Below are 12481 nucleotides of genomic sequence, written 5' to 3'. Positions count from 1 at the left end.
ACTGACGGACATGCGCAGTGCAGCCTCTCTCCCTGACATGCGCAGTGCAGTCTCCTTCCCTGACATGCGCAGTGCAGCCTCCCTCCCTGACATGCGCAGTGCAGCCTCGCTTCCTGACATGCGCGGTGCAGCCTCTCTCCCTGACATGCGCAGTGCAGCCTCACTCCCTGACATGCGCAGTGCAGCCTCCCTCCCGGCTCGCCAATCACATGATAGAACCCGAACCAATCGGTGAACAGGAAACCGTTCTGCAGCGACCAATCGGAAGCCACAATGGAGGTCGGTAACCAATCGGACCCCGGGGCGGTCTGACCAATCGGGTGGGTCCTGGAACCATCGACCCAATGGGAAAGCGGGTAGCCCGGGGTCAACTGGCCAATCCAAAGCCACGGCCGGCGCTGGGTGCTTTTACAGCCAATCAGAGAGCGGTTTGCCGGGCGCGGCCAGCCAATCGGAAGCCCCGGGAGGGGCGGCCCGAGGCCTAGCTGTCAGTTGGAGCCGGCAGTTGGTGAAGCAGTGAGAGTGAGCGAGAGCTTCGGGCACGGATCGGCCGCGGCCTGACTAACCCTCCCCAGCCCGGGTGAAGATGGCGGCGGCGGACGTGGCGTCCCGGCTCCGGCGCCAGCTGGAGGCCCCCCGCTTCGAGCCGGCCCAGTATGTCAAGCAGCTGTCGCAGCAGTCGGACGGCGACCGGGACCTGCAGGAGCACCGGCACAAGATCCAGAGCCTGGCGGACGAGACGGCGCAGAACCTGAAGAAGAATGTCTACAAGAACTACCGGCAGTTCATCGAGACGGCCCGGGAGATCTCCTACCTGGAGAGTGAGATGTACCAGCTCAGCCACATCCTCACCGAGCAGAAGGGCATCATGGACGGCCTCACCCAGATGCTGCTGGCGGCCGACAAGGAGCAGCAGCAGCACCAGGGCCTCCGCCAGCTGCAGCCGCCTCTGGGCAGCGGCGGGGGGGCCTCTTCCTCCTCGGTCACCTCCTCCTCCACCTCTTCCTCCGAGGCCTTCCTCATCCTGCCCCGGGAGGCCGAGGAGCACAAGCAGCGCACCCTCACCACCTTGCTGGAGAAGGTGGAGGGCTGCCAGGACATCCTGCAGACCCCGGGCCGCTACCTGGTCTACAATGGCGACCTGCTGGAGTGCGATGCCGAGAGCGCGGCCCAGGTGCAGCGGGTCCACACCTTTCTCATGAACGACTGCCTGCTGGTGGCCTCCTGGCTGCCCAGCCGCCGTGGGGCTGTGCGCTACCGCTACGATGCCCTGTACCCGCTGGACAGCTTCGCCGTGGTCAATGTCAAGGACAACGGGCCCATGCGCGACATGTTCAAGATCCTCATGTTCCCTGACACGCGGGTCTTCCAGGCTGAGAACGCCAAGGTCAAGAAGGAGTGGCTGGAGATCCTTGACCAGACCAAGAAGAACAAAGTGCTAACCGAGCGCCTGGAGGTGGAGAAAGAGGAAGCCAAGGCCCGGCTGCTGTTGGCGGAGGAAGAGAAGCAACAGAGGCCCCTCTCGCCCAAGACTAACCCATTTGAGGAGGAACCCGACCCAGCCATGGAGTTGGTGGACCTGAGCTTGGAGTGGATTCAGGAGCTGCCCGAGGACCTGGACGTCTGCATCGCTCAGCGGGACTTTGAGGGGGCCGTCGACCTGCTAGACAAGTTGTCCGAGTACCTGAGTGGAGCAGCAGGCCAGCCCGGCGTGCGTCAGCTGCGGAGTCGTGTGGATCAGCGGGTTCGCCGACTGACTGACGTGCTGGTATATGAGCTGTCGCCTGGGCGCTCGCTGCGAGGAGGTCCGCGGGCCACCCGGCGCGCTGTCTCACAGCTAATCCGACTGGGCCAGTCGACCAAGGCCTGTGAGCTCTTCCTGAAGAACCGGGCAGCTGCTGTGCAGACAGCCATCCGGCAGCTGCGCATTGAGGGTGCCACCTTGCTATACATTCACAAGCTCTGCAACATCTTCTTCACCGGCCTGCTGGACACAGCCAAGGAGTTTGAAATGGACTTTGCCGGTGACAGCGGCTGTTACTCAGCCTTTGTGGTGTGGTCACGCTCGGCCACCCGGCTCTTTGTGGATGCTTTCAGCAAGCAGGTGTTTGACAGCAAGGAGAGCCTGTCCACCACAGCCGAGTGTGTGGAGGTGGCCAAGGAACACTGCAGCAAGCTCAGTGAGATCGGCCTGGACCTCACCTTCACTCTCCAGGCTCTGCTGGTCAAGGACATCAAGGCCGCTCTCCACAGCTACAAGGGCATCATCATGGAGGCCACCAAGCACCGCAACTCGGAGGAGATGTGGAGAAAAATGAACCTGATGACACCTGAGGCCCTGGCAAAGTTGAAAGAAGAGATGAAGGCCAGTGGCATCACCAATTTTGATCAGTACACTGGTGACGACTGCTGGGTCAATCTCAGCTACACCATTGTGGCTTTCACAAAGCAGCTAATGGCTTTCTTAGAGGAAGGGCTGAAGCTCTACTTCCCCGAGCTCCACATGGTCCTTCTGGAAAGCCTACGCGAGATCATCCTGGTGGCTGTGCAGCACGTTGACTACAGCCTGCGCTGCGAGCAGGATCCGGAGAAGAAGATCTTCATTCGCGAGAATGTTTCCTTCCTGTACGAGACCGTCCTCCCCGTGGTGGAAAGACGCTTTGAGGAGGGAGTGGGAACACCAGCCAAACAGCTCCAGGAGCTCCGCAACGGATCTCGGATCATTCGTGTCAACCCAGAAAGCACCAACTCCTTTGTGTAAACGCCAGATGCATTTTGTGGATGAATCAATTACTGCAGACATTCCCTGTGCAGCCACACACTTTTTTGTACATTCATTGCTTTAACACTAATGCTGCATCGATATGTTGGCCACATCATGAACTCGCTGCCTTATTTCATATACGGCATGGAAATTAATATTCTCTATTAGTTGTGAGCTAATTTTCAATATCATCTGCCCTGTACAGACTCATTGTTTTTGTCCTGTTATATTCCACTAGTAAAAACACTTTGTGGCAATAATGGTATTGGCTTTAATCCAAACCTTTGTATAAAATAAGTTGAACGTGTAGGGAAAGTCTTTGCTAGCAATCAGATTACAGGACAGATGGACTGCTTTTGCATTCAAAATTCAAGTCCAGGGGCTTTTTTTTCCTAGAGGTTTTGTTTCAAGAATAATTGTACGCTTTTTTAAAAAAAGCTGACAATTGTCTTTGAGTCCTGGGAAAGTAAACCTCTTTCAGGAAAACTAAAACGAGTGGAAGCCGTAGTTTCATGGAAAACTGGAATGTTGAACACAAACAGGCCTTAATATCCTCTGCATTGGTATTATTCTCCACATAAACAACTTAGTCTAATCTCTCACTCCTGCATTTCCAAGCAACTCGCCCCCTTATAAAAGAATTTGTGCCAGAGAATTGCATGTTCTAACTACTCCCATATGTTTAATCTGTTAGTTCTGGCAGTTGAATAGCCCGTTGGAATAGGCACTAGCTTCTTAAATTTATTTATTAGTGTCACAAGTAGGCTTACATTAACACTGCAATAAAGTTACTGTGAAAATCCCCTCATCGCCACACTCTGGCACCTGTTCGGGTACACTGAGGGAGAATTTAGCATAGCCAATCCACCTAACCAGCACATCTTTCGGACTGTGGGAGGAAACCGGAGCACCCGGAGGAAACCCACGCGGACACGGGGAGAATGTGCAGACTCCACACAGGCAGTGACCCAAGCTGGGAATTGAACCGGGTCCCTGGCACTGTGAGGCAGCAGTGCTAACCACTGTGCCGCCCATCTTCATTAGATGTGATGGCATGAGAGACCTGAGCTACTGCATACATTATTTATGTTTGGATATGCTGACTATAGATACATATTATTGTTCTTAGACTGTGGTGTTTTTTGCGATCTGTTGTGTTCAGTTAGCATATTGATGCTGATCTACTGGATCACAATCTTCCACTTGCAAAAGGTTTGTGAAAAGTTGCAGCAAAAATCCAGTTCCATCAAAGCAAAAGGCTTTACCTCTCAAAGATATACCTTAAGCCTGTTCTAATACTCATGCCAAATGATAATTCTCCTGGGAAACACCTTGGAGGATTTTAACAATGTCAAAAATGCAATATAAATGAAGTTTTTTTTTGTTGAGACTCCCAGAAGGGTCACATGTTGTTTCTGGATTTACACTAGTCCATGCTAAAATTAAAGATGTCCAGTTAAAAATAAAATACATCTATCTATCTGCTGGCATTCAGACTGAACATTTTGATATCTAATGATTGGATTGTTTCGATCTTAATTGGATGTTCACAAAATGGCAGATATTTGCATTCAGCTTTAAGGAAATGTGAGGAGCCACGTTGAGTTTAAAACAGGTGGTCTAATTTACGTAGAGACAAATAACTTTAAACAGCAGGTTTGACTTCCCAGAGCCAATTTAAAGGGATCACACAAGGTTTCAAATTTTAAGGTTTTTACTATTAACAAATTAAAAGTGATGTCTTGGTGGGCAGTTAATACTCTAAACTACATAAAGGATATTAATGTCTTATCACGACCAATAATCCCATACATATTCTAGAGCTGGTTTTCCACAGAATTGCAACCTTCTCGGGAAATAATCACTTTCACCTTAAAATGGGTTAATGTCTCTCTTGTTTTGCCAAGTCATAATGCCCAGTGACCATAACAGGTCTTCTCCAGATCTCAGAGTAAGAGTCACTCTGGTGGTTTCTTCCCCTAGCCTTGGCAGGGCAAATCTTCCAATGCCTTAGATTGATTCCTTCTCTTTCCTGGCATTCTGTCTGATAATTAACTGAGAAAACCTGCTCTCTCTGCAGACCACAGCAACTGTTGTGTGTCTGAACAGAGAAAGAGAGAGTGTCAAAAGTCTATGAAATAGAAAGTGTACAATAACAGCATTTGATTCTGCCTTTGTTTTGAAGCGTTAGACTGAACGAGTGCATTTTTAAGAGCACATGACCTGGGTCCCCCGCCCCCAGTCTCCATGCTAACCACGACTCGGGCAAAACTCGCAGCAGATCACACTTTTCTTTGCTTCTCAACTTTAGTTGGACAGTCCAAAGATCTTCATACTTACAAAACTTTGCATTTGTAACATTGGTGTCACTAATTCTGATAAGATATACCTCCTGAGATTGCTCCCTGCTGTTTTTTTTATTTTTATTTATTTGTGAGACATGGGCATCGCTGGCTGGCCCGGATTTAATGTCCATCCCCAGTTGCCCTTGAACTGAGTGTCTCACTCAGCCATTTCAGAGGGCAGTTGAGAGTCAACCACCTTGCCGTGGCTCTGGGGTCACATGTAGACCAGGCCAGGTAAGGACGGCGGATTTCCTTCCCTAAAGGACATTAGTGAACCAGATGGGTTTTTCTGACAATCGACAATGGTTTCACGGTCATCAGTAGATTCTTAATTCCAGGTATTTTTTTTATTGAATTCAAATTCCACCATCTGCTGTGGTGGGATTCAAACCCAGGTCCCCAGAACATCAGTTGAGTTTCTGGATTAATAGTCTAGCGACGATGCCACCAGGCCATCACCTCCCCTTATGTTTTTAAGTACAAAACCTCATACATTTTATGTGGTAAAATGTAGCACGGGGAATCTCATTACCTTTGTGTGCTTGTGATGGGGAGGAAACCTGAGACACTGCGCATGCAATGTCTCCCACCCTCCCCCCTCCTCTAACCTTAAAAAAAAGACTCGGTGTGAAAGCAGGTGAGTTTTATTTTTCTTTTTTCTTTTCTCTTTCATTTCTTAGTAAGGGAAGTTAGCAGGGATGTCAGTGCAGGCAGTGCAATGTTCCTCCTGTGGGATGTTTGCGGTGAGGGACACCATTAGTGTCCCAGCTGAGTACACCTGTAGGAAGTGCACCCAATTCCAGCTCCTTGAAGACCGTGTTAGGGATCTGGAACTGGATGAACTCAGGATCATTTGGGAGGCAGAGACAGTTATAGATAAAAGCTACAGGGAGGTTCATACTCCTAGGAATGAGGATACTTGGGTGACTGTTAGAAGGGGTAAGAAGCAGTCAGTGCAGCGATCCCCTGTGGCCGTTCCTCTGTATAACAAGTATACCCGTTTTGGATACTGTTGGGGAGGACGACTTACCAGGGGTAAGCCATGGGGTACAGGTCTCTGGCACAGAGTCTGTCCCTGTTGCTCAGAAGGGAAAGGGGGGGAGGAGTAGAGCATTAGTTATTGGGGGCTCCATAGTTAGGGGGACAGATAGGAGATTCTGTGGGAACGAGAGAGACTCGCGGCTGGTGTGTTGCCTCCCAAGTGCCAGGGTCTTTGATGTCTCGGATCGTGTTTTCGGGATCCTTAAGGGAGAAGGGGACCAGCCCCAAGTTGTGGTCCACATAGGCACCAATGACATAGGTAGGAAAAGAGATGGGGATGTAAGGCAGAAATTCAGGGAGTTAGGGTGGAAGCTTAGAGCTAGAACAAATAGAGTTGTTATCTCTGGTTTGATACCCGTGCTACGTGCTAGCGAGGAGAGGAATAGGGGGAGAGAGCAGTTGAACACATGGCTACAGGAATGGTGCAGGAGGGAAGGATTCAGATACCTGGATAATTGGGGCTCATTCTGGGGTAGGTGGGACTTCTACAAACAGGATGGTCTACACCTGGACCAGAGGGGTACCAATATCCTAGGGGGGAAATTTGCTAATGCTCTTCGGGAGGGTTTAAACTAATTCAGCAGGGGGATGGGAACCTGGATTGTTGCTCCAGTGTACAGGAGGATGTGAGTAGTGAGGTCATGAATAAGGTTTCAAGGTCGCAGCAGTGTACCGGCAGGCAGGAAGGTGGTTTGAAGTGTGTCTACTTCAACGCAGGAGCATCCAGAATAAGGTGGGTGAACTTGCAGCATGGGTTGGTACCATTTCGGAGACAAGGATGGAGCAAGGACAGGAATGGTTGTTGCAGGTTCCGGGGTTTAGGTGTTTCAGTAAGATCAGGGAAGGTGGTAAAAGAGGAGGAGGTGTGGCATTGTTAGTCAAGGACAGTATTACGGTGGCAGAAAGGACGTATGATGAGGACTCGTCTACTGAGGTAGTTTGGGCTGAGGTTAGAAACAGGAAAGGAGAGGTCGCCCTGTTGGGAGTTTTCTATAGGTCTCCGAAAAGTTCCAGAGATGTAGAGGAAAGGATTGCAAAGATGATTCTGGATAGGAGCGAAAGTAGTAAGAAGTCTCACAACACCAGGTTAAAGTCCAACAGGTTTATTTGGTAGCAAATACCATAAGCTTTCGGAGCGCTGCTCCTTCGTCAGATGGAGTGGAAATGTGCTCTCAAACAGTGCACAGAGACACAACATCAAGTTACAGAATACTGATTAGAATGCGAATCCCTAAAGCTAGCCAGGTCTTAAAGGTACAAACAATGTGGGTGGAGGGAGCATTTAACACAGGTTAAAGAGATGTGTATTGTCTCCAGACAGAACAGCTAGTGAGATTCTGCAAGTCCAGGAGGCAAGCTGTGGGGGTTACTGATAAGCGACTCTGTGCTGTCGTGTGTCGTGAAGGCCGCCTTGGAGAACGCTTACCTGAAGATCCAAGGCTGAATGCCCGTGACTGCTGAAGTGCTCCCCCACAGGAAGAGAACAGTCTTGCCTGGTGATTGTCGAGCGGTGTTCATTCATCCGTTGTCGTAGCGTCTGCATGGTTTCCCCAATGTACCATGCTTCGGGACATCCTTTCCTGCAGCATATCAGGTAGACAATGTTGGCCGAGTTGCAAGAGTAGGTACCGTGTACCTGGTAGATGGTGTTCTCAGGTGAGATGATGGCATCCGTGTCGATGATCCGGCACGTCTTGCAGAGGTTGCTGTGGCAGGGTTGTGTGGTGTCGTGGTCACTGTTCTCCTGAAGGCTGGGTAGTTTGCTGCGGACAATGGTCTGTTTGAGGTTGCGTGGTTGTTTGAAGGCAAGAAGTGGGGGTGTGGGGATGGCCTTGGCGAGATGTTTGTCTTCATCAATGACATGTTGAAGGCTCCGGAGGAGATGCCGTAGCTTCTCCGCTCCGGGGAAGTACTGGACGACTAAGGATACTCTGTTCACCGTGTCCCGTGTTTGTCTTCTGAGGAGGTTGGTGCGGTTTTTCGGCGAACGAGCCAGTTCTGTATTCACCTTGCCAGGTCACCATGCGACTTCACCTTCTGCACCAGTCTGCCATGAGGGACCATGTAGACAACATCCAATGCCCTACCCTCATCAATCATCTTTGTCACTTCCTCGAAAAACTCAATCTAGTTAGTAAGGCCTCCCCGTCACAAAACCATGTTGCTTCTCGCTAATGCGTCCACTTATTTCCAAGTGGGAGTAAATCATGTCTCGAAGAATCCTCCAATAATTCCCCTACCACTGACGTAATGCTCACTGGCCTGTAATTGCCTGGCTTATTCTTGCTACCGTATTAATCAAAGGAACAACACTGGCTGTTCTCCAATACTCTGGGACCTCCCCTGCAGCAAGTGAGGATACAAAGATTTATCTCAAGGCCCCAGCAATTTCCTCCCTTTCCTCTCTCAGACTTGCTGTGATTTTCCAGCATTTTCTGTTTGAGATTCTCCTGCTTCAAAGTTTCTATGTTTATTCAATTTCTTTAATTTGTCCGTAGAAAGTGGAAAGTCAAAATCATCATGAGTTTGGTCACAAATGCAACCCCCCCCCCCCAAACCTGGTGCTAAGGTAAGCGAAAGTAACAGGGTAGTTGTTATGGGGGACTTTAACTTTACAAATATTGACTGAAAACGCTATAGTTCGAGTACTTTAGAGGGGTCAGTTTTTGTCCAATGTGTGCAGGAGGGTTTCCTGACACAGTATGTAGATAGGCCAACAAGAGGCGAGGCCACATTGGATTTGGTACTGGGTAATGAACCAGGCCAGGTGTTAGATTTGGAGGTAGGTCAGCACTTTGGTGATAGTGACCACAATTCAGTTACGTTTACTTTAGCGATGGAAAGAGATAGGTATAGATAGATAGATCGATACCCTACAGTGCAGAAAGAGGCCCTTCGGCCCAAAGAGTCTGCACCGACCACAATCCCACCCAGGCCCTATCCCCATATCCCTACATATTTTACCCACTAATCCCTCTAACCTACACATCTCAGGACTCTAAGGGGCAATTTTAGCATGGCCAATCAACCTAACCCGCACATCTTTGGACTGTGGGAGGAAACCTACGCAGACACGAAGAGAATGTGCAAATTCCACACAGACAGTGACCCAAGCCGGGAATCGAACCCAGGTCCCTGGAGCTGTGAAGCAGCAGTGCTAACCACTGTGCTACCATGCTGCCCAACTCTTGCCCTGTGGTATATACCACAGGGCAAGAGTTATGGCTGGGGGAAAGGAAATTATGATGCGATTAGGTGAGATTTAGGATGCATAGGATGGGGAAGAAATCTGCAGGGGATGGGCACAATTGAAATGTGGAGCTTGTTCAAGGAACAACTACTGCATGTCCTTGAGAAGTATGTATCTGTCAGACAGGGAGGTAGTGGTCAAGCGAGGGAACCGTGGTTTACTAAAGAAGTTGAATCTCTTGTGAAGAGGAAGAAGGAGACTTATGTAAAGATGAGACGTGAAGGCTCAGTTAGGGCGCTTGAGAGTTACAAGTTAGCCAGGAAGGACCTAAAGAGAGCTAAGAAGAGCCAGGAGGGGACATGAGAAGTCTTTGGCAGGTAGGATCAAGGAAAACTCTAAAGCTTTCTATAGGTATGTCAGAAATAAAAGAATGACTCGGGTAAGATTAGGGCCAGTCAAGGACAGTAGTGGGAAGTTGTGCGTGGAGTCCGAAGAGATAGGAGAGGCGCTAAATGAATATTTTTCGTCAGTATTCACACAGGAAAAAGACAATGTTGTCGAAGAGAATACTGAGATACAGGTTATTAGACTAGACAGGATTGAGGTTCATAAGGAGGAGGTGTTAGCAATTCTGGAAAGTGTGAAAATAGATAAGTCCCTTGGGCCAGATGGGATTTATCCTAGGATTCTCTGGGAAGCTAGGGAGGAGATTGCAGAGCCTTTGGCTTTGATCTTTATGTCAGGAATAGTCATGATGTCATCATTGTCTACAGGAATAGTGCCAGAAGACTGGAGGATAGCAAATGTTGTCCCCTTGTTCAAGAAGGGGAGTAGAGACAACCCTGGTAATTATAGACCAGTGAGCCTTACTTCTGTTGTGGGCAAAGTTTTGGAAAGGATTATAAGAGATAGGATTTATAATCATCTAGAAAGGAACAATTTGATTAGGGATCGTCAATACGGTTTTGTGAAGGGTAGGTCGTGCCTCACAAATCTTATTGAGTTATTTGAGAAGGTGACCAAAGAGGTAGATGAGGGTAAAGCAGTTGATGTGGTGTATATGGATTTCAGTAAAGCGTTTGATAAGGTTCCCCACGGTAGGCTATTGCAGAAAATACAGAGGCATGGGATTGAGGGTGATTTTGCGGTTTGGATCAGAAATTGGCTAGCTGTAAGAAGACAGAGGGTGGTGGTTGATAGGAAATGTTCATCTTGGAGTTCAGTTACTAGTGGTGTACCGCAAGGATCTGTTTTGGGGCCACTGCTGTTTGTCATTTTTATAAATGACCTGGATGAGCGCGTAGAAGGATGGGTTAGTAAATTTGTAGATGACACTAAAGTCGGTGGAGTTGTGGACAGTGCGGAAGGATGTTGCAGGTTACAGAGGGACATAGATAAGCTGTAGAGCTTGGCTGAGAGGTGGCAAATGGAGTTTAATGCGGAAAAGTGTGAGGTGATTCACTTTGGAAGGAGTAACAAGAATACAGAGTACTGGGCTAATGGTAAGGTACTTGGTAGTGTGGATGAGCAGAGAGATCTGGGTGTCCATGTGCTTAGATCCCTGAAAGTTGGCACCCAGGTTGATAGGGTTGTTAAGAAGGCGTACAGCTTTTATTGGTAGACGGATTGAGTTTCGGAGCCATGATGTCATGTTGCAGCTGTACAAAACTCTGGTGCGGCCACACTTGGACTATTGCGTACAGTTCTGGTCACCGCATTATAGGAAGGATGTGGAAGCATTGGAAAGGGTGCAGAGGAGATTTACCAGGATGTTGCCTGGTATGGTGGGAAGGCCTTATGAGGAAAGGCTGAGTGACTTGAGGCTGTTTTTGTTAGAGAGAAGAAGATTAAGAGGTGACTTAATAGAGGCATACAAGATGATCAGAGGATTAGATAGGGTGGATAGTGTGAGCTTTTTTCCTCGGATGGTGATGGCTAGCACGAGGGGACATAGCTTTAAATTGAGGGGTGATAGATATAGGACAGATGTCAGAGGTAGGTTCTTTACTCAGAGAGTAGTAAGGGCGTGGAATGCCCTGTCTGCAACAGTAGTGGATTCGCCAACATTAAGGGCATTTAAAGGGTCATTGGATAAACATACGGATTATATTGGAATAGTGTAGATTAGGTGAGCTTTAGATTCGTTTCACAGGTCGGCGCAACTTTGAGGGCCGAAGGGCCTGTACTGCGCTGTAATGTTCTATGTTTTATCCTGGAAGGTGTCGAGCTTCTTGCAGGTTCTTGGAGCTGCACCCATCCAGGCAAGTGGAAAGTATTCCATTATACTCCTGACATGTCTTGGAAATGGTGGACAGGCTTTGGGGAGTCAGGAGGTGAGTTACTCATCGCAAGATTCCTAGCCTCTGACCTGCTGTAATCACTGTTGTAGGAGAAAGATGAGTGGCATGGTGGCACAGTGGTTAGCACAGCTGCCTGACAGCTCCTGGGACCTGGGTTCGATTCCCGGCTTGGGTCACTGTGTGGAGAGTGAACGTTCTCCCCGTGCCTGCATGGTTTCCTCTGGGTGCTCCAGTTTCCTCCCACAGGTCCAAAGATGTGTGGGTTAGGTGCATTGGCCATGCTAAATTGTCCCTTAGTCCTGGGATAAGTAGGTTACAGGGATTAGCGAGTTAAATATGTGTTACAGGAATAGGGCCCAGGTATGATTTTTGTCGGTGCACACTTGATGGACCAAATGGTCTCCTTCAGCACTGTGGGGATTCTATTCTAAATGCAGCAGCTAATTTGTGCACTGCAAGGTCCCACACATGCCAATGTGCTTGTAGGATAAGCATTAGCCAAGACACTGGGGAGAACTCCCATGCCCGTCTTTAAAAGGTACATCCTGTGATAGTGAATGGGAAGACAACACTTCGAGCAATGCAGTAATCTTTCAGTACTGCATTGGGATTGTTCACTTACAATTTGTCTAGTGTGGCACATGAACCTCCCTGATCTTCAGACTGATGTGAAGGCTCTCACTGAGCCTAACAATTTCACTTGTAGGAGAGACTAGAACCATTGGACACAGTTTAAGAATAAGAGATTTACCATTTAAGATGATGGTGAGGAGAATTCATTTTCTCTCAAAGGGTTGTTAATTTGTAGAATTCTCCTCCCCAGAAGGCATTGGAGATGTTG

General features: G+C 48.8%; 1 protein-coding gene across 1 annotated transcript; it reads left to right on the top strand.

The window, feature by feature from the left end:
* The first annotated feature begins 482 nt into the window (after positions 1–482).
* Positions 483–4257, top strand: exoc8 (exocyst complex component 8). Its single transcript, XM_078213347.1, has one exon. The coding sequence runs from the start codon at positions 587–589 to the stop codon at positions 2759–2761; it is 2175 nt and encodes a 724-aa protein (XP_078069473.1). The 5' UTR covers positions 483–586; the 3' UTR covers positions 2762–4257.
* Positions 4258–12481: the final 8224 nt, after the last annotated feature.

This window comes from Mustelus asterias, chromosome 5 (genome assembly GCF_964213995.1).
Source record: "Mustelus asterias chromosome 5, sMusAst1.hap1.1, whole genome shotgun sequence".
In the NCBI taxonomy this organism is placed as follows: Eukaryota; Metazoa; Chordata; class Chondrichthyes; order Carcharhiniformes; family Triakidae; genus Mustelus; species Mustelus asterias.
Note: the sequence above shows the minus strand (reverse complement) of the source record. Positions and strands in the feature narration are given on the sequence as shown.

Coding starts and splice junctions, on each gene's coding strand:
- exoc8 (XM_078213347.1), top strand. CDS start 587: ATGGCGGCGGCGGACGTGGCGTCCCGGCTCCGGCGCCAGCTGGAGGCC.